The sequence below is a fragment of the Zootermopsis nevadensis genome, unplaced genomic scaffold (genome assembly GCF_977971745.1).
Source record: "Zootermopsis nevadensis isolate Lab colony 2312 unplaced genomic scaffold, Znev_1.0 Znev_ptg000061l, whole genome shotgun sequence".
Classification (NCBI taxonomy): Eukaryota; Metazoa; Arthropoda; class Insecta; order Blattodea; family Termopsidae; genus Zootermopsis; species Zootermopsis nevadensis.
In genome coordinates this window covers 19,104,293-19,130,544 of record NW_028259192.1, presented here as the reverse complement: position 1 = coordinate 19,130,544, position 26,252 = coordinate 19,104,293, and the positions used below count along the sequence as shown (strand labels likewise).

The window sequence follows — 26,252 nt, the reverse complement described above, 5'->3', positions numbered from 1 at the left end:
TTTAAAATCGCGATGAGGAAGTCGCTGGTTTACATACGTCGCGATCTTTGTTTGCTATTGGACGTTCGTCATTCCCGGCCTGTACTAGAGCCCGAGGCATACATTTTGGTAGATTTTGTAAGTGATCTAAGCGGTTATCAGGTAGTATCAACATTTTCTTTGAATGTTGTGTTTTCTGTTAGTATTTGTTTTCACCTTTATAGAAGTTCTGGTTCCAATCACGGAGTTCGCTTTGAAATTTTGAGGTGATGTAATGGTTACGAATTAAAAAAATATATATATTTACAGCTTGTATTCCGAATTATATCCTGTTCGCCCAATTGCCTTTCCGGTCTGATTTTTAAGTGGGTGGTAGGAATTTCGACATAAAAGCACTGTAGGGGTTTACTGTGAATATCATTTGCAGAACTTGCACAAGCTCTGGTACTGAACACGGCTGGACTGCATTAGCGCTGGACGGTGAAAGGTGTTCATTTGTTACACAAGGATATAACAGATCTTTCGACAGCAATGTAGCGCAGCGGAACAGCAGTTTTTATAAGTTGCCATTTTTCCGTTGATTTGTAGCTGAGAAGTATTTAGGTCGAAGAAGCCGCGATTTTGTTGCCTTCCGTCGCTCGGTTGCTTGTGGTGTCTTCTTCAGTCGCTGTGCTGCTGTTGCCGCGTTTGTTGACCTCTGAAAGACGACGAACAATCCCGACGAAGTCAAATCTTGCCAGTGCAGACTTACTCGTTGCCAGTATTCGCACGTTGACCGGCTGGGAGGAAGCTACATGCACCGTTATGTACTTGGCATACCAAGCCGTCGCTTTACCTGTTCTTCTTTTTGCGAAAATTGGAACCTACTAACTCGAGCTTCAAGGAACCTGATTCGTACTTCTGTGGAATGCGAATCGGTAATAATGAATGGGCTGAATACCTATGAAAAGAAGTCTTGTGATTGGCTTCTTAGTGGTTGTGACCCCTACCACGCGAGATCGGCCATGGTCGCTCACGTGGAACTAGCTTCACATTATATCTAATCTTAAGGTTAACATGGTTTTCCGCCCCAAGTCCACGGCTGTTCGCTGTTCGTAGTGATTCGGCTGAGCCTAATTATTCTCGCGGAACCTAGAATAAAAACAGTTGTTGACTAGAATGCAGTCGGGTTCAAGGTCGTATCCTGTTCTGTAGCTACTGTCACTGGAATCGGCGCTAAATGGCATCGTCAGTTGATTCAGGCAAGTTATATCAAGCCGGTTTAAGCATTAAGAGCAGCGGTCACCTGTCGATGTTCTCCAGGCGTATGTCGAATATTCCCAAGTTCCTCAGAAAAGTTCATTTTTTTAAAAAACGTGGCTATCATAAATTATATCGTTCTGTTTGATTCCGTAATTATTATTTAAACAATTTTTGACCAATGATTTATGATTTTACGGGTTGCACTAAATAAAAGCGAACTTTTCATTCGTAAATGGGGTTTTAAATGCATCAACCTGAAGGAAAATTGAATTATCCAGTGTTTTGTGTTGTCAAAATACACCAGTAGTTCTGGAGTTGTGACTTGCGCGTTGAACCTTTTAGTAAAGCCTGCTTAGTTTTGTGCAGTGTCTATAAACTTTACTAGGCTATGATTACGCATGACCGATTCTTTTGGTAGAAATAATGTCCATATTTTTTTTGTAAAATGCTGTATAAAATTGGCCGTAGGCATTTTATTTGTATCTTATGGTGCCATGTTCGAATATGTAATTATAGAAGCATCAATTGGTGTTGCCTTGCTCAGTTGGAACTGTACGAATCTGTATATTCACCGCATAAAGCAGGAAGTAGCAGTACACTAAAGGCGTGCAGTTTGTTGTATTACAGATAGATATTTCCTGTTTATGTTAACAGCTTTCTTGTAGAGCACCTTTTAGGCATAACTTTAATACACTTTGGTTAATCGACTGCAACCCTAATCGTCGTCGTTATTGTTATCTGATAACTTTTGTCATTTCCACGAATAGTATCAGGCAAGGAACGCTATCCTGTTTGCATTATTTCATCTACTGGTCTCTTATCTAGCTATGTAACGATTGAAATATACGAGGTAATACATTATCTGGTTTTCATAGTGTGAAAATTGTCTCTCGCGTTGTGGGAGAAACAGACTGAAGGTGTTGAAGATATTTGGGGCTTATTAATCCGTACTCTTCACCCGCTGGTATTAAGGTGATCAGATCAAGAAGATTGTGACGTATCAGAAATGCTAATAACATTTTGATTGGAAATCGTGAAGGGAAGAGGTGGTAAAATATTATTACAACGGATCTTACATAAATGAGGTGTGAGGATGTGGGCTATATTTAAGTGTTGCGTGATACGGTCCAGGGGTGGGCTGTTGTGTACACGTACCTGTTGAGCGACTATTGGTTTCTCAAAGAGGATTGCGTTTGGTGGAGTTAATGAGGGGATATTTTTAAAGTGGGAATGCTTTGTTTGGTGACGAAAATTACTTATGTAACAGTGAATTTGTTACATTTACTGAAGGAAGGCCTATCGTCATCGAGTTGGTTAGAATTGTAGTTAATTTCAACTCATTGTAGGAATCAAGCGGTGATATCTGGATGTCGCCTGCGATTTGTACATTGATATATCGGAATCCGTTGGTTTGGTTCATATCCTTCAGTGTTTTATGTTGGTTTTTAATCAGGTCTGCGTTAACAGCCTCGAGGACAATGATTTATTTACTGACTAGCGTGCTCTGTCTCACTGAACCTTACTTGATGGCAACAGTAGCAATGGCAGTGGCTTCAAATGCGTACCACACAGTACCTGTAAAAGACGTCACAAAAGAAAGAAAACTTTCACAAATTCCCGAAAGAATGGAGAAACGTCTAGTCGGCCTCGTGATTATGGGCTATTAGCCAGTGACAGCGTGAAATGTCCAGTTATTGCAGTCCGATACTTGTTCGCGTTTCTGTGGATGTGGTTCGTAAATAATATACTTTGCATGTTCAATATTTAGCGTACTCATTTCTGCATTATAACTGTTCATCTTTTGCCGGGTACCAGACTGCATTGACTAGCGTTACGTTTTACATGCATAAAATGACGCAGTATCAGACCATTGGGGTTTTCCCCGGACTTTAGAACTAGGTTTTATGGCCCGTAGTTGATGGTAATCGTAGTGATTAAGTCCGATTGATTACGGCTAGAGCTACACCAAATTAAAAATGTAAGCTAAATATTTAACATCTCTGAACGATCTGTTGCGACGTCGGTAACAAATTAGCAAGTCCGTTGTCTGATTTATTCATGCATTTTCCTCTGAGAAATTGTGTTCACGCATAGTTTACTAAACAACTACGCACTGCACGGAACGTCCTACTCAGTTCCCTGTACATTAATATCGTATGATAATTGTTAGTTCAATCTATTGCTGCCTTGCAATATCAAATAATGTTATAAACTCATTGTTGAGAAATCTGTTGTGATAGTGTAAAAGGGGCTTGGAGCAAATTAAAGGCCACGAAAAGAGGAACAGAGAAAGGAGATCGACTGGTTACCGGGCTGGCGACCGACCGTGTGACGGTGAGTCCAATGCCACGTAGTATAAGCGAACAAACAGTAAGGTAAGCCGAGGTGGAGAAAGAAGTCGATCAGTTGCTCTGTTCCGACCGAAAGCCACGTTGTAATCTTGAGTTGCAAATTGCGTATGGTTTTGCTGTTGTTCACAGGCTGTTTCGTGTTAAAACGTGCTAGTTTGCGAAGATTATTGTGCAAGTACCGTATGGAAGGACAAGGCTTTTTAGTTTGGGAGTGAATTTTGTTAGCTGGAAAGCTACCGGTGTGTGTAGCATGGATTCCAGATGTTTTCTGTTTTTGTACGTGTGTCAGTGCAATGAGGTGCTAGTTATTGCAGGTGTATTTCCTTGTGAGTAGTTGAAAGTGTTTGTGCGTACATATGACCAGATATTTGAAGTAATTTCCTTTAACAAGGTTTTAAAGAGATGTTAGTTTTACAAATTAGTGAATTTGTCGATCTTGTATCTCCAGGTGTGATTTGAATGTGTGTGTTTTACAAGTAAAGCAGAAGCAGGTCGAAATCTGTGTTGTGATTCTTTTGACACGTGTCTTATCGGGAAAGACGCATATGGCCGTTAGTTTTTTTGTATGTTACGGGATGCAGTTATGAACCAGTAGTGCCAACTTGATTTGTCGAAGCCCGTCGCGTACCTTTTCAGAAATAAAACTTATGTGCAAGCAATTGCTGCTTATAGCTGCAGGTGTGGTTCATCTTTGACGAGATTCGACCAGGTCTCCATTAGTACATACTCTCATATACAAAATTATACCGTTTGCTCAGATCTTTTGGATTTTCCGTCACACCCACGTTCTTGGAATTCCAATAGCAAGAATTCTAGGCTACCGAACGGCGTAGTTTATTTCAAAAACTTGCGGGTTCATGTGGTATTGCATACAGAATGGAATAATGTATTTATCAGGAAACTTTATATTTCCCGTGGTGCGATCTTGTTACGTAATGACCGACCACCTGATGCAAGTATGATTTGCAAGGTAGGAGAAATACAAGGCCAATCAACATGTTACCTTCGGAAACGTCCTTCAGTTTCTCTCTCTGTACCATAATGACGAGTGGAAGTACTCATGCATTTAGTGCCCATATGATTGGCATCTGCGAATTAATACCTCATAACGTGTCTGTGTACATTTATTTGCACGTTTCTGTAATCGAACGTGCTTCGTGTTGGTGAAAATTAAAAAAAAGAAACGACCGTGTTCATTTAAATCATCAGCTAAAAATATCAACTGTTACTCGAAATGATGTGAAAATAATGTGCTGCTTTTATTATTTCTCATTGTTTTCACAAAAGCCGTTCTTCATGGCTCTCAATAACTAATACTTGTTGGCATTGCATTGTCAAAGAACTAACCATATGTGTTGTGTTCAAGGAGACAGTTTGTGCGTGGTGTGCATGCATGCACAGGTGTTTTGGAAATTAACGTGGTGTTGCTTTAATGGTGGCAGCTGTTTGTAATGGTACTTTCTTGGCTGATTATCAATCTCAGTATTTACCATTACATTCGTTTGTGGTAGAGAAATGTAGATGTTGCATGTACGCCTTGCTAGGAGGCGTCTTAGCCACTAAAAAAAATGATTAAAATCGTGCATATAAATAAGATTCGAGGTGGGGGGGTGTTGTAATATTTTTTGTACAGATATAACAACCTCAGTTTTGAAGCTTTTTCATATTTTAAGATATACCAGTGCATGTTAGTAATGGGACTTCTGAAATTCTGACGTGAGGAGATTAACTCGGTCCTGAGACCGGCAATTCCGAAAGGGTTTTCGTTATTTTTCATTTTATTCATCGTGCTTTAGGGTATGCCGCGACTGGTTCCTTTAATATCCTTTACAATTCAAGATTCACTAAACATATCACTCGACACTGCATAATCTAAGCTACTGGCATCGTTCAATAGACCAAAATAAACTAAATCGAAGAGTAACACATGTCAAACCACCTGCAGGTGGCGTGTATTTTCGTGGTTTACAGCTCTTTTTCTCAGACTGTTTGAGAGATAGTGCGAAGGAACGTTAGAGCTGGATCCATTACGAGTTTTACGCCCGGCACATTTTCACAAAGGCAATTATTTTATATACTAATTTGTTTGTAACGAAACATGTCAAGTTGCATCGTTTAAACCAAAATAGGTTTTGAGCTGCTGCTGCCTTGTTTCTGTCGTCATTCACGCGAGACTGTACGGTCCTATTCAGAACAATTAGTTTTCGCAGAAGACATGTGACATTATTCATGACAGGGAATTAGTGTACGACGTTGGGCGGCATCCAGTGAATGCTTTTTGTGTAGAGGTTTGCGAAATTAGGTCGTAATTTATTTATGTGTTTTTAATTCAACTACGCTGTCGGTACCTCAAATTAGAGAGGATAACTAGTGAATGATGAATTTAAAAAACGTGTGGAAGGAAGCGATCGTGGCCGAATTTAAGGTATCCTGGCATTTACCTGGAGGGAGTGATAATAGTGTATAAAGTTGTTGTCCGTAATGGCATCTGGACAACGCAACTTTTTAACGGGGTTATGATTAGAACCTGTTCTTTCGGAATTGCAAAAATTTAGAGCATGGCTCGTTCTGCTAATTTATTACATTCTAAAACGGAACAAGAAATTGATCTGCTGTTCCTTTACTCATCATCAGCGTCAGAGTTTGGACATTATTTTATTCGAAACCACGATCATAGTATTTCACTATTTCGAGTCCCGATATGACGCATTGACGCGTGTTACGTACATGTTTTGGCGAAATACAATCGTTTAGTTAAAGTCTGCACATATTTTGGTAGTGATTAAAAACATCTTGGTATTTCACTTGCAAACCATTTCCGATCAACGATGTGCATGCAGTGTCTGTTATCCGTATTCATTGCGTGGCCTCGTCACGTGGCTGAACGTGGACGTACGCCAAGCAAGCAACAGTTGGGGATGGATGCATTTGTTGTTCGATTCTGTTGCAAAATTTGTAACCCGATGACTGTATGCAAATTCTGTCGCAATGTTAAAATTATCCATCATTTAAAAAATATGAGCTCTTTCGTCTCTCGTTTTGGTAGTTCAGTGTGCTTGGCTCGCCAATTATCCAGCATTCTTGTTCCAGAACTGAATAGTAGTAGCAAGAAATGAGCATTATGGCCAATGAAACAAGTCTTTTTCTGGCTCTGTTCCAAAGCGTCGTGGCGGAAGTAGTATTTTATCGAAGGTTTCTTCCACAAGCCGCTCAGTGCGCAACTACCATTGTCTTAGCAATGCAGAAATTTAAGTGAAACGTGATGCGTGCTGCATTGATAATAGTTTACACCTCAACTTTGGATAGCGAGCCGTTTGCTAACAAGTGGCCGAGTGAATGAGATTTTTCTGATTTGTCATGCTAAGGAAATAAATTGGTCCGAGTTGCGTTGGTATTGATCAGAGACGCGATAAGTGTGAGACTAAGCACCGTTTCACAATCAAATGAGTTCGAACGTGTCTGGCAAGGAAATCCGTCAATCGTCATGTGACGCATTTGGCGTCACATTCCTAGTGACGTCACGGACAGTCTAGACTAAAATTAAGTAGATTTGGTGTCTACGTGTGATGAATTTTTGACTTGTTCGGGTTGTTAAAAAGGCCAGCAGAATTTCTATGCCCTGATTTTTTACTGTTTTCGACCGAAGTTATCTTCGGAGTTTTGAGAGGTTGATAAGATAAGCCGGTTGAATGAAAGGGTTGTGTAAATTTTTTTGTAAAGCGCTCAAAGTGACCTTCGTATGGTACTAGTCTTATGTGTTCTTGGTTTTGGTATTTCGTACTCTCGAAAGCAGAGTTTAAAATAGTAAGAGTCGTTGACAGCTGCCATTGTAACTGAAGCTTTTTACCCAGATTAGATTCAGCCATTTTAGAGGTGTGCGTTTGTAATTACTAACTCCGTTTTCAGTTTTTATTACACTGACATTTCAAAAGATCCGTTCGAATTTCGACAGCTTCTGCTCCTATTAAACGTTGTGCTAATAGCATGCATTCTTCAGAATTGCAGCGTTCGTCACCGATCTTCGACCAGGCTTTCATGTGATTGTGAATTGTTTACATTTGTGTGGTGGAAGACAGTGAGTGCTGAGACTTCAAGATGGAACTCTGTAGTAGTCAGCTTTGAAATCAACGGAGGACCACGTTACGTATTGTCGGTGTCCCCTTCCCGCTGGTGATGGAGGACTCAGGGCAGATGTACACTTACCAAGGAGGTGAGATTTTCACTGCCTGCACCAAGTATGTGTATGACTCGTCTTGAACTTTGAAGTTGGGTGTGAACAGAGGGGAACTAAACCTGGTTGGCATGTTATATGCGACTTCATCTTTGTTCATTTGATTTACATGTTACTACATTTTTTTACTGGAATATATTTTTGGTTTCTGTTTTTAAGGGGATGTGGTTATAAATGTTTGTCTGTGGTAGAGTTTTACCATGATACGTTTTCCTTCGACGTTGTTCATTGCTTTCATGTTTAGAGAATTGATGACGCCCAAAGGAAAATTGTCAAGGCTTATTGATGTCTTGGTAAAAAGTGTCTCAACACCATTTTCATCTTTACACACGTATGTAATTTAAAGAAAGTGCTTAGGGAGTTGCGTTTTATGTAAGAATATTTGTTTACTAAAAGTGAGGACTGAGTGGGTAATGACATTGATTTGCATAGGAATCATGTCACTGATAGATGAAATGGGCTTTTCTTTGAAGGAAAGAATTTTGTGCATTTTTGCAGTGTCCCCGTCTTAATTAAACTCTTACTGCAGTTTGTCAGAAGCAAGAAATGGAACAAGTGCACGTCCAGTCGGTTTGTGTTAACGAAATAACGCAACATGATGGCCAAGGTTGTTCAGCCACTTGCTACAAGCGGGCGTAAAAGATTAGCTCACGTAAACAGTAAACTCGATGGTTTGTATGCTATTTCCTGCTGTGGTAGTGGCTGGACAGTTGAAATTACACATGGATTGTAAATTCTACGAAGTATGACTTGCAGAGAGCCGTCTCGTTTCTATTATACGTATGTTATTGGCTTTTAATCATTTTTTAAGTATCTTCAGATGTTGAAGTTCTTCAGTGAAGTATTCAGAACAGTCTTGTATCGGTAATGTCAGATGTCTGTGTTAGATCTTTAACCCTCTGAAGTACGTGTCGTTTAAAGAATTTAATAATTAGAAAATTTGCAGCATAGAATTACTGGAAAATTTTAAATAGTATTTAAAATGCCAGTTTTTATAGAATAATGTAACAATTGATTATTACTTTCTTTGCGTAATTACGAAAAACGTGAAGCGTTGTGTAGAAGTATTTAAACATTGTAGGCCATGGTTGAGTGATTCTGCATCCAATAGAACACATAATTGCCGTTGTAAATGTATTTAATGATATTTGGGGATAAGTTGCTCTGTATTCTAACGAATTGTAACCCATAAATATGCTTTGTGAGTGATGTGCAGGTAGCGTACATAGATTCATCTTCGCTTGAGACGAGGATTTAGCTCGTATTGTATGGGAAGCTCTTTCTCTTGTATTAAAATCATTAATGTCTATAAAACCCGTGTTATTTTACCTTCGTTTTATATTACTGCACATTATTTATACTTATCTATGCCCCACGTTGATGTTGACGTATGAACTTAACCGATAACATCGGATGGATGGTGTGACTAACCACATTTTATTCCGTACTCGGGTGATTGTGGATAGGTTATTTTTCTGAAGTCATACGTCTTAGAACAAGCATACGAGGCAAGCCCAAGCTATTACAGTATACAGTTTGGTGCCTTTGAGACTCGTGAAACTTATTCGTTATGGTTGGAATGTGGAAACAGTCGAGCGAAAGTTGATTTAACAGGGTCTGAACGTAGGTTAGTACGGAACCCGTTGCTTGTTTCTGAAACATTGACCTACGCGCCCATATTACTGGTGTAATAATTGATTTTAACCATTTATGATGGCTTATTATTAGTGTTGGTCCTGCGCTTGGGAGCTTGTGGGCTGTGTTGCTGACCTTTCAGAGGAACATACTGCCTCCATCATCAGGGCTGAAGTCAGTGTCGTGTAAGCAGGTGGCGTTTTGGAATTTGAGATGTGTGGTTGGATGGAGAATGGAGCAGTGGTGGGTGGAGGAATGCGCCCATTTTGGGGCACCAGGAAGAATATTGAGGCAGGAGAGAGAGAGAATCCATCTCTTGTCTCTGTATGAACCATCTATTTACACAATATTTCCCACTTCAGCCCCGATTGTGGAGGCGGTTTGTTTGAAGCATCGGCGACACAGCCCTCTTACTTTCGCATGGCTTTTTGGTGTAAGAGGAGAAGACTTTGTTATCAGCAAACAACGTGGCGTGTGAGTGACGTCAGAATTCTAAGAAATTGATAGCGATTCTACCAGAAATTAAGAACGCATTTTTCTGTGGACCCGACTGCAAAGCACTGAAGCCTTAGATAATGTTTGCAGTAAGGCGTGGTCAAGACACTTTACGAGCCGTCGTAACGTCGCTCATGCGCCAAAGGTTTGCCCTTAGTGACAACAGTTAAGAGCGTTGGTAAGATTTATTACAGATGTTATATTTCATTGACATATATAATGTGTTTTCCCCAGTGCAAGATGCCCTACGGGAGGAGTGTTGGTGAAATTTGAAGATATCCAAACTTTAATATTATACATCGGATAGTCCGGCATTTAACCCGTGACAGATTTGTGCGAATTTGCTAGAATATTTGCTCTTACGTGTTTTGATATTTGTTTACTGCTGGTCTTACAGTCTTCGCGTTCATGGTCTCAATAAATGCTGGGTTTCAGATTGCCATGGCAGTGCCTTCTGTCCGTATAGGTTATGTACTGTGAAGTATTTTCCGTATTATAACACGAACGTTGCTGGCCATTCCTGCAAAAACGTAACCGGCGCAGAGGAGGTGTCCACCGCTTTCATTAACGATATCTGCAGAAGGTATTAAGCCAAAACTGTGGGATTGTTTCCTAACCATTCAAAATTAACGTCTTTTATTAGGAATGTCGGAGAATATCATCCATACTCAAGAAGAATACTGGATCTGTCTGGACCCAGGATCATTCCTCAGTGGTACGTCTGAGGGGAGGTATAGTGGACGTCAGAATACTTATCGGAAAAGCTGTTTTAGTTCGCAAGGAAGTGTATCGTGGCTTCTTTCCGTTAGGGTGTTTTGCTGCGAGTTGCCTGAAATTACAAGAATAAATCGCAAAAAACCATATAAGGAAAAAGATAAGCATTCTCAGAATTGTGTACTGTAGATTGTGACAAAGACTGTTGTCAGTGCTTCACAGATTGGCAGCTAAACACTTGACTCGGAATATTATCAGCAATACAGCTATTCTGCTGGACGAACCACTGCAGACACCAATTATGTTGAAATCACGCATATAAAGTAGAAATGTGCAATGAGTGAGGGACAGGGAGTCAGTTCCGGTGAACCGTCTTTGGAAGGAAATTGGTCGGTCACTGGACCAGTCATTTCTGCAAGAAAAATAGGTCACTAGGAACTTGAGGAAAGGTTTTACTTTTGAAAACATAGGCGTGTGCCATGTTACCGGTTAGTTATCCGATTTATTACGAACTCTTTAAAGGCGTGAGGTATATAACGGCATAAGGTGTCCATGAATTCGCGGGGCGCAGTTGAACGTTCTTAGTTTAGAACAATAAATCTTTCGCAATGGAGTGAGTTACTAGCTTGGCGACCGGGCTTCGGTTCTCTGTCGGGACAGTGATTTATTGTTATTCACCACTGTGGGAGAGGACTGTTTTCGGTTATAGCTAGAAAGTACACACCACAAATGGGTATCTCAGAACTACAGTGGATCAAGTCGACTGTAACATGTTGCAGGAAGATCGGATCTAAAGTTAAATCCTATTCTTTAAATCTAGTTAAACGAGATGGTGGCAGTCGTATTTTTGTTGTCAGAATTTGGTTCGTTAAGCCTGTGAATAAAAGTGAAGTTTTGCTACATCCGTGTGCTTGTAATTAAAATTATGTTTGGACTTGGTCCACTTCACTTCTGAGCTACCCAAATTTAGTATCACCCTTCACCTCGTGTGGTGAAGGGAGAAAGGTTAGAACAGCGTAATAGGTAAATTGACCTACAGTACGTTTTTTGAATGTACTGTAGGTAAATTTACCTAATATGCTTTTCGGCATATTTTGTTTGTGGGAACAAGAAATTCATGCGTTTTGCTGGTAATACCTAAAGGGAATAAACCTCTTGGTGTACTTGAGCATACATAAGGATGGACTTAAGACGGGACTTAGAACAGTAATTTATGAAGACCGAACCGAGTGTTAGGGAACGTGCTTCGCTTCACCCCGACTTTTGTCTGTAATTACGGAAGGAAAATTCGTGGTGAAAAAAACTTTTTTATTTGTTACTTTTGTGCGAATATTATATTCGTTTTTGCTCACTGCTGAATCCCCCCCCCCCCCCAGGTCTGCGATTGTCGACTGTTTAGCATGCCCCTCCCAGTAAGGCATACCGACTGAGACCAGCCAGTGTCCCAAGTGAAGTCTACCCTTCAGGCGGGGTTGAGCAGATATTTTTAGCTGCAATACGTGTATAAGTGCCCGGGGAATTTATGTTCTGAGGGTGGTATAGCTGGCTAAACAGCGTTGTCGCTGCATCATTTGACACAGTTGAAGTAGTCCTATGACCTTGCATGATCGTTCCATAAATACAACCCCCTGAACTGTTTTCGCGTGCTTTTCTTGTTTAAAAATGTTTGATGCAGGAAACACTGCCGTTCTCTTCCGAGACTGGTGTTATAAATATATAGCAAGCCCATATGTTGATTTTAATGACAATAGTTAACTTATTTTCTAATTTGACATTGTATCGGCAGATTGCTTGGCACTCAGTGATGTTTCCAAAAAGACCAATCACTTTTTATTGATTGAGGTTTCAGTTTACACGGGGGGGGGGGGGGTATGAAGACGACTTGTCATCGGGGTTGTTACTCCGTGTGGTCTGGTAGAAGTTTACCATCGTTTCAGGGGGTGCTTGATGTCTCCATCATCAGAGGGTAGTGTAAGCTTCGGCTAAAACTCAGGATACTCAGGGTCGCTCACAGGAATCGAATGTCAAAGAAGTAACAACTGCCTCGAACTCTAAGTGTACCTTTATTATATAGTTTCTTTCAAAATACACATAAAAGTTTTTGATCTTTTTCCTTGAAGATACTCTCTACTACTGCCCCATTGGTCTCACTACTTCGAGAGACCACACACGTCTCCCCACCTAGGCTCTTACTCATTACAATCACCTCTTTGTTCGAAGGGATTTCGCCCCTGCAGCTTTAATTCATAGAACTCCATTACGGAATCATAAACGAATTTGATATAAGAATAATGAAAGCAGTGTCAGCGTAAGGACGTCAAAACAAGTCCGGCCGGTTACAATAAGGCAATCTTTGGACGATTGTGAAACGCTGGATTTCTAGGTGACTAGCGACCTATTGTTCGTATTTGTTCTGAACCGTTATACGGTATTTGTGCAAACAAGGTATTTACAATCACTGGGGATTGGTCTTCGGAGAAACTCTGTCTGTAAAGGGAGTTTACACTAGCAGGCACCAGGCTCTGACCAGCACAATAACACGTACAAAGTCCACTAGTATAGTCGGCGCAGTAGTTTTTGGCCGGTGGAGAAGCTGGCGGACGGGCCTGGGCTTACTCTGTGTACCTGAGGTGAAACGGTCAGTGTATTTCTTTTGTTTGGGCATTCAGTCCGATAAGCTCCTCGGCGCAGCCAGTATTATACTATTGCACAAGTGACTCGCTCCTAGTCTTCCCCTTGAAAATTCCACCAGCCAAAAACTACTGCGCCGATTATACTGCATTTACTTGTTAACATCGAATGATGAAAATTCTTCGGAAACATTAGGACAACAGGTACCTAATGGAACCACGGAACATGGCTGGTGGTCATATTTTCTGACGGAGGAGACGCCTAGCAGTACAGTGGGTTGCCCCAAAACAGTCTTGGATAGTAGACTCCATAACTCTCGGATGAAATTATCACATTCATTTGAGGGTGATGAATGAACTTGATGTTTACTTATTGCCCTTATGATAGAGGCTGCGACCACTTCTGAAACGTTAGTAAACTTCTAGCCCAGTCATATTGAAGGGTTATAAAGTGGGAGACTGGGATTTGATTCTCGGCATGAACAAAAATACTTTTCTTCTCATCTCTCCTGTGGTCAGTGGCTGTCCAGTTTCATGCCCCGTGCTACCGAAGGATTTGTAGATGAGGATAAAACCGACCAGAGCGTGAAACTGTATCTAAAATGCAAGGAAATTTACCTCCACCACCATAATACGCGAGAATAAGTGTTTGTTGAAATTCTCAGTCGTTGGTAATCTTTTGCCTTTTTTATCAGAAGGTAGGAGATTCTGGACTTCACTGTAGCAAACATTCCCCGAATTTAATTCGCCGTTGCAATTTTGACTTATAAGTTTGTATGATTTGAAGTTTTTAAGTTTGCCACATTTTCGAAGGCTTTATTATGTACCTGTATATTATATTTTCCTCTTTTCGATTTTTCTTACTAGCAAATAATAGATGTTAAGGGTTTTGTTATATGTTTTTGCCCGTTAAATTAAAATCAGTGTAGCTCAGAGGTTGGTGCGAAGCACTCATTAAACTCTTTCTAGTGGAATTCTCAAGGAAAGTTGAAAAGCAGTGGTGATAAAAGAGCATCTCTTTGTTCTGTACCATTCTGAATAGGAATTGCATTGGGCAAATATATTACCTGTATGGAGCTTAGTAGTTTGACTAGCTTTATGTTTGTACCGAATTATTCAATGAGAACGTTGTAGAGTACTTCTGTCCTAAATTAATCATGGACTTTCTTGGAATCTATAAGTAGCTCGTGTGCTGTGTCCTTGTGGGTCTATTTTTGTCCACTGTCTGACGAATGCAGAATATTTTATCAGTAGATCGATTACATATAAATTACAGTGATGACCCCCCCCTCCCCCGATTAAGCTTGTCTAGATATGGGGTGCAGCGTTAGGCGAATGCCAAAAACGAAAATGCTGTAGTTATTAGCGTAAAATATATCGAATTTTGTAGACTGATGCGTATTTGTTTCCGTGGTAAAATGTGTTATACTTGATTTTAATTAAGCGCCGCACGATGAAGACGTGTAGGAAAGCTTTGTACGTAAGCGAATTCGTAATCCTTGCTTTTTTTTACATGGGGGCGATTGGCGAATTTCCGCAGTTGATGGAATCCAGGGTACCCACGTAGTTGGTGAGCCTCTTGGCTGGCCTGCATGTGATGTCGATGATATAAACGCAATCCCGGTTATCTGATTCGTGGCCAGCCAGAATAATTAACGTGACACCCCGGTACAGGCTTGTCTTTAAAGAGAAGGGGGGAAAGCTGTCGGAAGACATTTTCATATTATTGTAGATTTTATTGTTTCAGGCATTATGGAAATATTTGGAACTTTTAGGGTAAAGTGATACTACAGTACAGTTTAGGCAGAAATGAAGTTGATCTATTATATTATATTTAAGGTTGCTGCTCCATTCGATATGAATACCTTCAACAGCGTGAAGCCGTTATTGGATGTCTTTTGTAAACTCCCGAAAGAGGTAGACTGCCATTAAAATGACTTTTAGGGATTCAAAGGGTGAGATACAAGAGTTGGAGATCTGTAGTACCCTGAAAAGTGGCATAGGTTTTCTTTTGGGGTGGGAGGCATTTTCCTTCAGGTGACCATTGCACAGGATCGATTCTGGCATTTGAGTTGTGTTTGTGTCCGATGGTTCTGTTTACATTAGGCCTACATCGGCTGTTCTGATCCCGAATACGCATTGAAGAGGTTTTTTAGGCAAAACTTGAACGACATACCCTGTCTGGTGTTAACAAAAGATGTAATTGTCGACCATTGTACAGAAGATGTTAATTGTACCAGGATGTGTCTGTTGAAATTTGAACAACTACAGATCTGTCGCATTCAGTTCGTTGCATAAAATTAAATTACAGCAACGTGAAGGGGTTTGGCTCATGCACGTATTTCCATTCTTGCATCTCAGGGACTGGTGACGCCACTGCTACGTTTACGTTAAAGAGAAATTACAGTTTGTGGTTTTTGTATTCCATGGTCATTCAGTAATTATGCAAAACTTTAAATTTAATTCAGCAGCTAGTTGGCATTTCGATCATTTCGCCTTTATCTGTTCTTCTTGGATTAATGTTTTTCTTTTTGTGTCCCGTACATTTCAAAGAGGGTTGAACCCGAGAACTTCGGTCGAAGAATTTGTTGTTGAAACTCAGTAACTCATTTTTAGGCTACCTTGAATTCGCACATGGGTCGAGGCTGCGCTGCGTAGATGCGTGCGCAATCTGCATCTGGTCTTTGTCTTCCTGCCATCAGGCAACGCAATGTATGGGCGCAGACTTCACTGCGTGATAGAGGTCAATGGCTTCCTTTTATGAAGAACGCAGACTCACCCACCCACCCACTCACATTTTTCAGGTGTAATTTTAAGTGAGATCGAATGCGATTTAGTGGAATTTATTCCCCTTTCTGGTCCGTCGTTGGGTGTTTGCTTCGCTTTCCATTGCTAACCGTTTCGCAGTGTGGCTTCAGTTTTTGAAAAGTACCATAATGTTCATGTGCCATTCCTTATGTTTAACACAGCAACTCTGCCGGTTAAATTTGCAAGGAGGCTGCAGTCTGTAGACGGAAATCGTGTGTGCGTAGGCGACGAGGACAATGTGTCCTTGAGCTCCACAAATAATATGAGATCGGAACACGCATTGGTTAAGATTATGAAACTGACAGGTCTCTCCTCCTCCCCCCCCCCCCCACCTTCGCTAGCAGAGGGAATTTTTCTTTCCACAGTTGAGGTTATGTCTTTGTTATTCCGTTTCTCTTTAGCGAGATCTCTGTGCCGTCCAGAATGCACGCGTGCGTACATGACGAACCTTGTCTGCTTGAAGGGCGAGAGGGGTGTGGGTAGAGGGGGAGCAAAGCAAGCGCTCAGTGTAGTGTCATGGCGTCACGTGGAATGGTCATCCCATTGCAGCAGTTCCATCAGATATCTTTTTTGCATGGACTTGGATAGTATGTTTTTTGATCTGTTAGAATCTGTGAGTTTGTGTGTTCGCTGGGATATGTGCTGTTGTAGGTTGTGATTAAAAGAGGAGGCTTGTTCAATTTTAAAAGCAAAGGAGGTCGAAAGTGAAGCTTTTGTGGAGTGTTTCTTAGCAACTAGGCCTATGCCCTACCCACGTATTGATTAGTCAAATTGCATGGAAGTGAAGACTAGCATGCTTTGGTGCAATGGACCGAATCCGAAGTGAACAAAGTTGCCAGTGTATAATTTGGTGTTCCTAAAACCGTCACTACAAGATCTGCATCGTGGCCGACGGCTGAGTCACCAGCAGTTGAACTTTGATCCCAAAGAAAAATTTTCATTAGTTGTGTGGCGTGTGACTCATAATCTGACATGACGAGTGATAGAAACTTAATTTTCAGTACAAAAATTGTGTTCTCCCCGGCTTCCAAAGCCTCACATTTCCGAAGTTTGACACTTCGCGACTGTGTGATGTAGCCTACTGTGTTATTCTATCAAATTTTGTTGGAAAAACCATTTAAAAGTTTATAAAGAATTAATCCAAAGGAAGTTCGATATTTTCAACAAGTGTTGAAATTTTAGAATTCGGTGAAAGGAAGTCGAAAGAACATGCATTTTATGACGGGTGGTCATTTTGTTTCGGAGGTCGAATGCGCCTCACACCATGGGAGTGCTTGTGCGACGAGTACTTTTACTAAATTCTCACAATTCTCGTGTTGGTAGGTACGTTTAGACAGTGTCCATTTCTACTCTGCGTTATATTGAACTGAGTCATGGTGTCCCGTTACGGGGGTAGGAAGGAGCCGACAATGCATTGTTTCATGTCTCACTGCGCGCCACAGCATCCGCCTCCACCCCTCGGCCAATTCCGCATCATCTCGACAGCAAACGCTACCAGTAAGTAACCCCTGCACTGCGGACTACGACGTCTTGTACTCCCCTGTACTGATTGGCTCCTCCCCATTTCTGACCTAATTGCAGCTCAGTCGAGTAATGTATGATTTGACGACATTTTGGTATAATTATGTTTTGCATGACGTATACCTGTCTGAAAGAAATTTTTATCGATTACATGGCTTGACAGTGTAAGCCCATCTGCAAACTAAGTCTCACGTGAGACTTCAGATCCCAAGTCTTTATGGTTGCAGGTGAGGCAACGCCTGAGTAAAAGACATCCTTCGACAGTGAGCGACAAGCTTCCGGTCCCTGTGGTATTGCAGGTTGTTCCGTTTCCCCCTTCCAGTGCTTGCTGATGGATCAATATTGACTAGACATGTGTCGTATTGTTAAGTCTCACAGTTCAGTGTTCTGCGTATTCTCATTGACCCATGTATATGTGCTGTATACAGGTGTCCCGAAAATATGTTCGCACATAATACGGAATATTAGCTTTGTGTGTGTACATATTATTTGAGACTCCTATATATGAAGGTTGGGGTTTATACTCAACTGCCACCATCCCTCTGCACAAGGTTTCCTTGTGGTATCCCACGTACTGGTCCCCAGTAATAATTCAAATCGTATTCTGTAATAAATGTTAAACAGTCTCGAAGTTGGCATTGCGTTGTAGTTTTCCGTGGTTGTAGTATTTTGGCTGTAATTACTTGTAGTGAAGTGATTGGTATTGTGGGGTCGAATCCTACACTAGGCATGAATGCGTGTCGGCTTTTTTAGTGTGTTATTTTCCTGTGTAGGTAGAGGGATTTTGCGACGTTCATCTGTGTAGCTCTACCAAAGGATTAATAGATTAAGATGAGTCATTTGTGAACTGGAACAGAGCAGAAGGTGTGATATGTAAAATTTGAAGAACTCCTTACGTCAAGAATGACGATTGACTGGTGGCATTCCAAAAGATGGCTAAGGCCTCTTCAAGAAATGTCTTATTAGCGTCACTTACTCGTATGTAAGTCTTGAACTTCGAGCTTGTACGAAAAGTAGAATTGATTACGGTATAGAAAAGGTGCGCGATTAATTAATTATCTTATGCTTTAGGTTATTTATCGTCACGTTGTGCAACTACTTGTACACGCGCGTAGATCTAAAGATAGGCCTAAATGTGCTGTGACGTAGGTTTTATATAATTATTGATCTGTTTACGCATTCGTAATAAATCGGGCATTTGTGTATAAAATATTTTTTTGTACAGAGATCGATACACTTATTGGATCTCAGAGATCTTGTGACGTTAGAGGAAAGAAAGACTTGTCATAGGACCCAATCGTGAAACGGTTCAAATTACCACAACCTGTTCCCTAAGATGGTTCTAATTCTATTATCCTATTACTGTATCAGCTTTCTAAGACTCCACCAAAAGTTGTCAAGTGCGGCAGTAAGTCTGTTAGTGGAGTTGAAAATAATCTTGGTTATGATAACGGCATATGTATAACCTACAAATAGCTGTTTTGGCAAGTGGCACTATGAAAGACGCTGTCACTTGTTATACATATTATAATCAAAATTTCCCACAATTATGATTCATAGACTTGTCATTCTTATTCTAGGTATCTGTCGTAATCGTTCTCGTGTGTGATAGAAATGTAGAAAATTTTTGTCCAAAGTCTGAAGGGAAGGGATTTCTTGACGTAGATGGCAGAATGATATTAAAATCTTTGGCGTCAGGGTAAGGTCTAATAGGAGGTTGTGAACACGGTAATTAACCTTTGTATTCCATAAAAGTTGGTAATTTCGTGACCATCTGAGCGACTCTTTAACTTCTCAGGACCCTTCACCATGGAGTTGGCTGTTCTGTTTATTTTTGTGATAAAACCGATAGTTTTGTATCAGAAAGGCTCAGTTTGGAATGAGTATGTTTTGCAGATTTGTGTTGGTTCTCATGTTCCGAAGTCCAAGTTCCATTGATGACATAAAGTGGAAGAAGAGTTACTGTAAATGCCCATTCGAAAAATGTGACTGATTTTGTGCATTCTGGCCTACATCCCGCTAATATGCCTATGTTTGTGCCACGGATTGTACACCTAGCCTAGATTCCTAACTGGTGCATCTGCAAGTATCGATTTTTGTGCCCCACTCTTAACCCTCTCTCCCTTACTCCACGCCCAAGCCGTAACTTACCCGCTTCGAAATATTAGCCTGAGGGCTACCGAACTGATTTGCCTGCAGGCATCCCTGTCAACGGGGTTTGTGATGTGGTTCGTTGGCTCCGATTTTATCTATTGATTGGTTTGTTAAAGGTAGCGAACGACGTGGTTCTGTCACTCACTAGCCTTTCAGGAGTTGGCGCTAAAGATGGCGGTTTTAATTTTCGTGTCGTGCCTGTTCTAAAAGCATCGGCGGTCATGGCCAATCCAGTTATCGAAGAAATGGTTTTGACTTTAAATCATGTAATTGGGATTGGCAATTTAAATGCATCTTTCGTGTCCATTGAAATATTTTACAGCTGTTCTGAGGTTGTTGTAGGCTTGTGCAGTCACTTTGTAAGTTCTGAGGTTTTCACGTCGGCGAGTTGGCTGTCTTGGGGTTGTTGTGCCGCGTGGTATGATAAAAGTTTACCGACATTTCAGAGGGACTTGATGCCTCCATCGTCAGGGAATCATGGCTCAACAACGCAGAAGACAGCCATCTGCATTTTGATTACCTTATTTATATGTCCTTGACAGGCGAAAGTGGGATGCTGGTATGCTTTCATCCATCTTCCGCCCTCCTAGAGCATTGCTGCTGCAAATACTTTGCTCATAACGTCATTTCCTGAGCATTCTCTTTGCTGATAGTGGCAGCCCTGCTACTCTCGCGATCATCGTTGGAGACAAATGCCAGAAGAGTGTCTCAGAATTAATTGATTATGGCCACATCTTTCCACATCCTCAATGTCGTTATTTACTGGTCAGCGTATCGTTCAACACTTTTTAGTGTTGCTTAGAGTGTCACGTGTAATTACTGTTGATTTACGGCCTTGTTACTCTCACTGTCGATATCGTAACGATTTAAAACGTACTTTAACCAGGAATGCATATGTCTTTGTGTAACGATGGCTGTTTTGGTTTTGTTTGTGGAGCGGGCAGTCATTTAAAGTGTGCAGCTTCTATGTTTAACAGAAATAAACCTTATAAATGTATTTTTTAAACAGCGATAGTACAAAGTTAATCATGCCCGTTGTTCGAAAGCAACGTAGGACACTTAAAAGGAAGTTTTTTTTATTCAGATAGTGGTATAAAATATTCTGCGAAAGAAATAGCTGTTTCCGATCAACACGATTTTGGCCCTCCTGTGCTGAACATGCTAAAATAAATATTGTTTATATATTTTTGTGGAAAACTGCAGATAGGTGGCTTGAACTATCGAGAGAACACATCTCTCGTAATCGTATCGTCACACGTTGTTGCCTCCGCCCTTCTGTCTTTCTCGAGCACTAGGCAGGTTTCTGCTGGTGAAATTCCTTCCCCGCTTGTTTGGAACCCGAAGGTTCAGGAACGCTTTCACAAAAGATATATTTTTGAGGGTTGCACCGTGCTATTCTGATGTAAATTATCCCAACAGTACACATCTGTGCACCCTATCGCTCGTAATGTCCATTTTAATATTTTCTCCCCTTCTGTATCTGACGCTTCCAAATACTCCCTTGCTTTTTCTCTGCGTACTCCGCAAGAAAGTGATAAATTATTAAGATCAGCGTCATCTTGTGCTCTTCTAGCAAGAATATGGAACATGAAGCTAGAGAACAAATAATCGCTTAATCTGTTACATGCCTAGTGATCGGCATGGTGGTACGAAAAAGTTTGTTTACGATCGTATGCGTTTTTGTTAAAAAGGTATTTGCGGTGGGGGGTTCGTCGTCATCTTTAAGGGCATCCTGACTCCCTTAGATATTATGCCCAACATGGATATTTGCGAAATGACAAAATTTGTCCTTAATTTTGGTCCGTAAAGAATTACTTCCAAATGAAATCTGCTCAGAATGGTCATATAGATAAACGATTTGGATCTTTCGCCAGGAAAATAGTTTGCATTTCGTTACAAACATCGGTTGAATGCGGGTAGGAGAATAGATGTTTATTCTGGGAGCCAAAGGAAGGCCACAAATATACTTCGTAATGAAAATACGGAGTTGTTTACTGCCAACTCAAGTTGTACAGAAAGTTATCAGTGCCTCATGAGTCATTCTTGCCTGAATAATTAAACTGAAGCTTTTGTTCATTTTGTGTCTGCTTGAACGTAAAATCTGAAGCCTTTGGCGAGACCTTGGCGAAAATCATAATCGTAGCATACCGCATTTGGGTCTGTACTGACCTACAGATGCTTACCAGCATCTTTGTGAACAATGGTTACGTTTGATGTTTCAGGATAATGTACCAAGTACGGAGGCTAAACAATGATCCGAACGATATGTCCCATGAATACGTCAGGCGCTTGATTTATTTCTGTTTTGTTTGCCGTATCAACAACATACGTTGTGTTCAAATGAGATACTGTAGTAGGTAATTGCAAAATGGCTTGATTGTATGGCCCGTCTCTTATAGTTTAGTACGTGAAGAAATGTTCTGCGAAGTCTGTGCATTTTTAGTCAAAAACGAAAGGAAAAAAATACACGCTGTTGTAAATTACAGTGATTGCTTGTAATAAAGATGGAATAGACACAGTAGTTGATGCAGTAGCGTGCATGGCTGGACATTTTGAACACGCTTTACAACATTAGCTGGCCAGTGGGACGTGTTTTAAAAATCCGGACATGTGGACCCTCGACTGTCATGCTTCGGCCGCGTCCCTTCTTTGTAACCGCTTGCCAGAAGGTAAGAACCGGTTCTAGTGAGCTGAACGAACCGGTGAATTGTACTTTATATCCTGTCTCTTCTGCCTGCACACATGCTGGAAGTAACAATGCAGTCATTCAGATGTTGTAAGTTAAAAAAAAAAGCACATCTGTGCCGTGAGGAGAAGCGATGCTAGAGATGTTCCTGATAGATTATTGATGAATGTGGTATCCTTGGGATTGGGATACTAACGGCATGAACAAGAAAAGTGAAAGAGCGCTTTTCATATTGGGTGACGACTTTGGGATTGAACATTCTTAATTTTAATGTGCAGTTAATGGAGATGACCTGTCTTGTTTGGTTTGCTTTGTCAGCCTGCGTTGTCTTTCTAGTTCCGAGCTCTCCTGGCTTTGAATATATTTGTGTAGCTTTTTGCCAGGGTTTTACACAAAGTACAAGGTATTTATTGTCAAGTTGAGTTGTCTGCCGCATGATATTAGTTATGCTGCTGGCTGGATAGCATAGGTCTAATCCACAGCAGAATCCTTTGGGATTTGAGGTTTTCACGGTGGAAAGTCTGAAGATGACTGCCTTCTGGTAGAAGTTTACCGACGTTTCAGAAGTCCTTGCTGCCTCCATCATTGCCCTGATCAGCTGTTTATATATTTAGGAGGGAAGCATTGTACTACTTTCTCATGTAATTAGGCCTGCACTTGAAACTATTTAGACTAATTGAAATATGTTTAAACTTGGCCCAGAAACAAGAGATGCTTTATCACCATTGCTTCTCATCTTTGCATTAGAGCCATGATTCTCAAACATTTTACTACTGCAGAACTTTTTGGCAATAAAACGTATTTAGGGAACCCTCAAAACAAAGTCTTATGTCTTTTAATTGCCTATTTTTAATTTACAATGTATACAATAAGGTAAACTGAGTCCACCCCATATTATAGGAAATACTTTGTTGTACTTCCCAAAAGTGGCAGGTGGACCTGTTTGCTCACCACAAGGAAGATAAAGTCAGGTACAGTTTTGGAAGTTTGTAACATCATGTTGTGTTCTGCGTTATGTCTATTTCAGGTTTCCCCCCCTTCTTCTTGGTGCATATTGAGAATGCTGTTTCACACAGGTATATTCATCTGACACTGGTTTAATCTGATGTTTCAAACTTTTGTTTTGCATTTCATACAATTGTATTTGTGCAGTCTTTTCACTGTCAGATGTATTTAGATGCTTTTGAAGTATGAAGCAGGTACAAAGACTTCTGTATGCATAATTCATGGGTTTTATTAACAAGAAGTAGGTCATAACATGTAGCAGTTGCTGTTGTTTATAGTGCAAACTATGACTGGGGCGAAAAAATCCAGTGATCTTAATAACTGCATTAACTCAGAGAACTTTAATGATGATATTCAAGTTTGTAACATCTAAATTGGCTGATTAGTGTTCGAAATTCTGTTGTAGCTAACTATTGAGACTGACTTCGGCCTGAATAGCTAGTGTTGAAAATTACTCATTTTAGTGTGTTATATTTTTAACTGTGTTTACAATATTACCTTAACCGAGTGTCAGTTATATTTCACGATCTTCTACCCCACAAAGTGAGTATTGTTGTAGCACTAGCAGTAGTCTGTTTGCACTGTGGTCAGTTCATACTGTTAATTTTAGACACAGTTCCTTAATCTAGAGGTGTCTGTTCATCATCTTAGGTGAAATCCTCACTTAGAAAACGATTTTTGAGGTAGGTTTATTCTGATTGAAACTGAAGTAGCAAGACTTGAATTGTGTTACAAGAAAATCATATATTAACTTCATTCTAAGTGCTCCTTAGGACTAAATAAAAATGGTTGTTGCCATCAGGAAGTGCTTGGGACAGTGCATACAATTATATCAGTTGTCTTGAGGTAATTGACAATGAGCCAATGCTATGAATACTTTGTCTTTTTTTATGTTTTGGCCTCAGGACATTTCTAAAAGCTGTGGGTAAAGGAAGTGACAGATTGCACTCCCTTTGGAATAAGAAGGGTGCAATAGTGGTGTTAAAAGTTAGTTAATTGTCATGTGTGTTCATTAGACTTGTATTGCTTCAATAAAAATTCAGGATTTAGCTCTGCCATACTTGACAGCTATACTACCTCCACCTGTTTGGGAGACAATATGTTATTTGCGAAAAGTCACTGGATTAAACTCTTAAGCAGTTTAGTTGCATAACAACAAATTTGGTTGTGTAGTATATGCTGTTGTGTGATAGACTTGAGACATTTATTTGAAGTATTTTAGTTGTCCAACATAAGTTTCAGAATTGTCAGTTGAGTTCACTTTGCAGTAAAGTTGATTAAATCATACATTTTTTTAGATAAATTCTTGCTGTTACCTTGATTGTCATTGCGTAATGTATCCATGGCAGTAATTGGTCATTGTTTTATGTTGCAGGACCAGAGGTTGGCTTCCATATGCCAGGTGCTGGGTTCCCCCAACAGCAAGGAGGGGCTGGTCCTCCAAGTGCACCCCAATTGAGGGCTATTCATCATCCACATCACAGTGGTAACCCTTCAATCCCACCTCCACACCAACAGCAGCCTCCTCCACAAGCACAGTCGCAACATACTGGGGGACCCCAGGGCCCTGCACCAACTTCAACCCCTCCAGGACCTGCCGAAATGGGCAAGCAGGGTCCACCACACATGCAGGGTCAACCACCAATGCAGCAGGGTATGTGACTTGGCTGGTATTCTGGACAGGACAATAAAATGAAGTGTTATTGTTCTTCTGCTTTAGCTGGAGCTGTAGATCTCCAGAACTTATCAAATTGTAATGCTGTTACATTGCTCGTTGATTTAATGCAGCTGGCATTTATAGATTGAAGTATTGTTAACATAAGACCATAAATTGTTTTGTTCGACTAAATAAATTATAACCATTTTTAATTGTTGGTGTCTTACTGTAGAAATGGTCTTTGTGAATGTTGTCCTCTGTTAAGCCTGTTAAAGTGATAAGATTTCAAATAATGCTCTGTCTGTTTTAGAAACATCATAAGTTTTTCATGTCATTCCAACTTTAGTGCCCTTCATTTCAGACTGGCTTTAAAAAAAATGTTTTTTCTAAAATAGAATATCTGTTTATCTCCCTGATCTTGTCTGTGGGTAGCTTTCATGTGAGCAATTTTTATGGAAGTTGACATGAAAGTTTGCATGAATTAATACTGGGATACTGGGAACGACCCGTTCTTCAAGTGCCTGAGCACTGTGGTTCCCAACTTTTCGTTGGCTTGATCTGTAGACATTTGGTGGGACTCCTTGGACAAGGGATCGGCCCGTCGCTAGGCCTCTACCTGTTCACAGGACAACACAACACAGAAAAACGTGGACAAACATCCATGGCTTGTGGGATTTGAACCCACGGTCCCAGCGACCAAACGGCCCAAGGCCCACGCCTCAGACTGCTGGGCCACTGCGGACCCACATGAATTCATACCCTTTAAATCTGTCTCATAATGTATGTTAAAGTAGTCTTTGAGGAGGGAAAGGCCTAGAACCAACTTGGTTAGGGCTTAACAATTTTTTTAAAACCTGGAGCCACATTAAACCCTTTGTTACTAATTTGTGGGCCACCAGTTTATAAATGAAAATTTATCGAAAGTTCATAGCATTTGATTAAAAATGCTTTGAACATACTTTCACTATCAGGTTAACATTGTAGTGTGTAATTTTTGTTAATAAAGTTTTATGTTCCTTTATAATTTAGGTTGTGAACTTATTCATCATACAGGATGATATGATGATATAAAAATGTACATGGCTGCAGTAAACAAATCTGTAGGGTGCATATTGAGAGCCCCTGAAAGGTACATTCTGAAAAT

The 26,252-nt window shown here is 40.5% G+C and overlaps 1 protein-coding gene across 10 annotated transcripts in view; it reads left to right on the top strand.

Annotated features, from left to right (window-relative positions):
- The window catches only part of LOC110835025 (uncharacterized), an 88,234-nt gene that overhangs the window by 18,040 nt on the left and 43,942 nt on the right, over positions 1 to 26,252 (top strand). For 3 of the 10 annotated variants that reach the window (XM_022074833.2, XM_022074835.2, XM_022074837.2), the window contains exons 1-2: positions 16,585 to 17,582; positions 24,827 to 25,105. In XM_022074833.2, the coding sequence (XP_021930525.1) occupies positions 17,459 to 17,582; positions 24,827 to 25,105 (403 nt within the window). In that variant the 5' untranslated portion in view covers positions 16,585 to 17,458. Of the gene's footprint in view, positions 1 to 3,597; positions 3,899 to 7,569; positions 7,783 to 16,584; positions 17,583 to 23,491; positions 23,523 to 23,965; positions 23,995 to 24,826; positions 25,106 to 26,252 lie in introns of those variants that run through there. The other 7 variants (XM_022074841.2, XM_022074840.2, XM_022074838.2 and 4 more) reach the window with 6 other exon arrangements.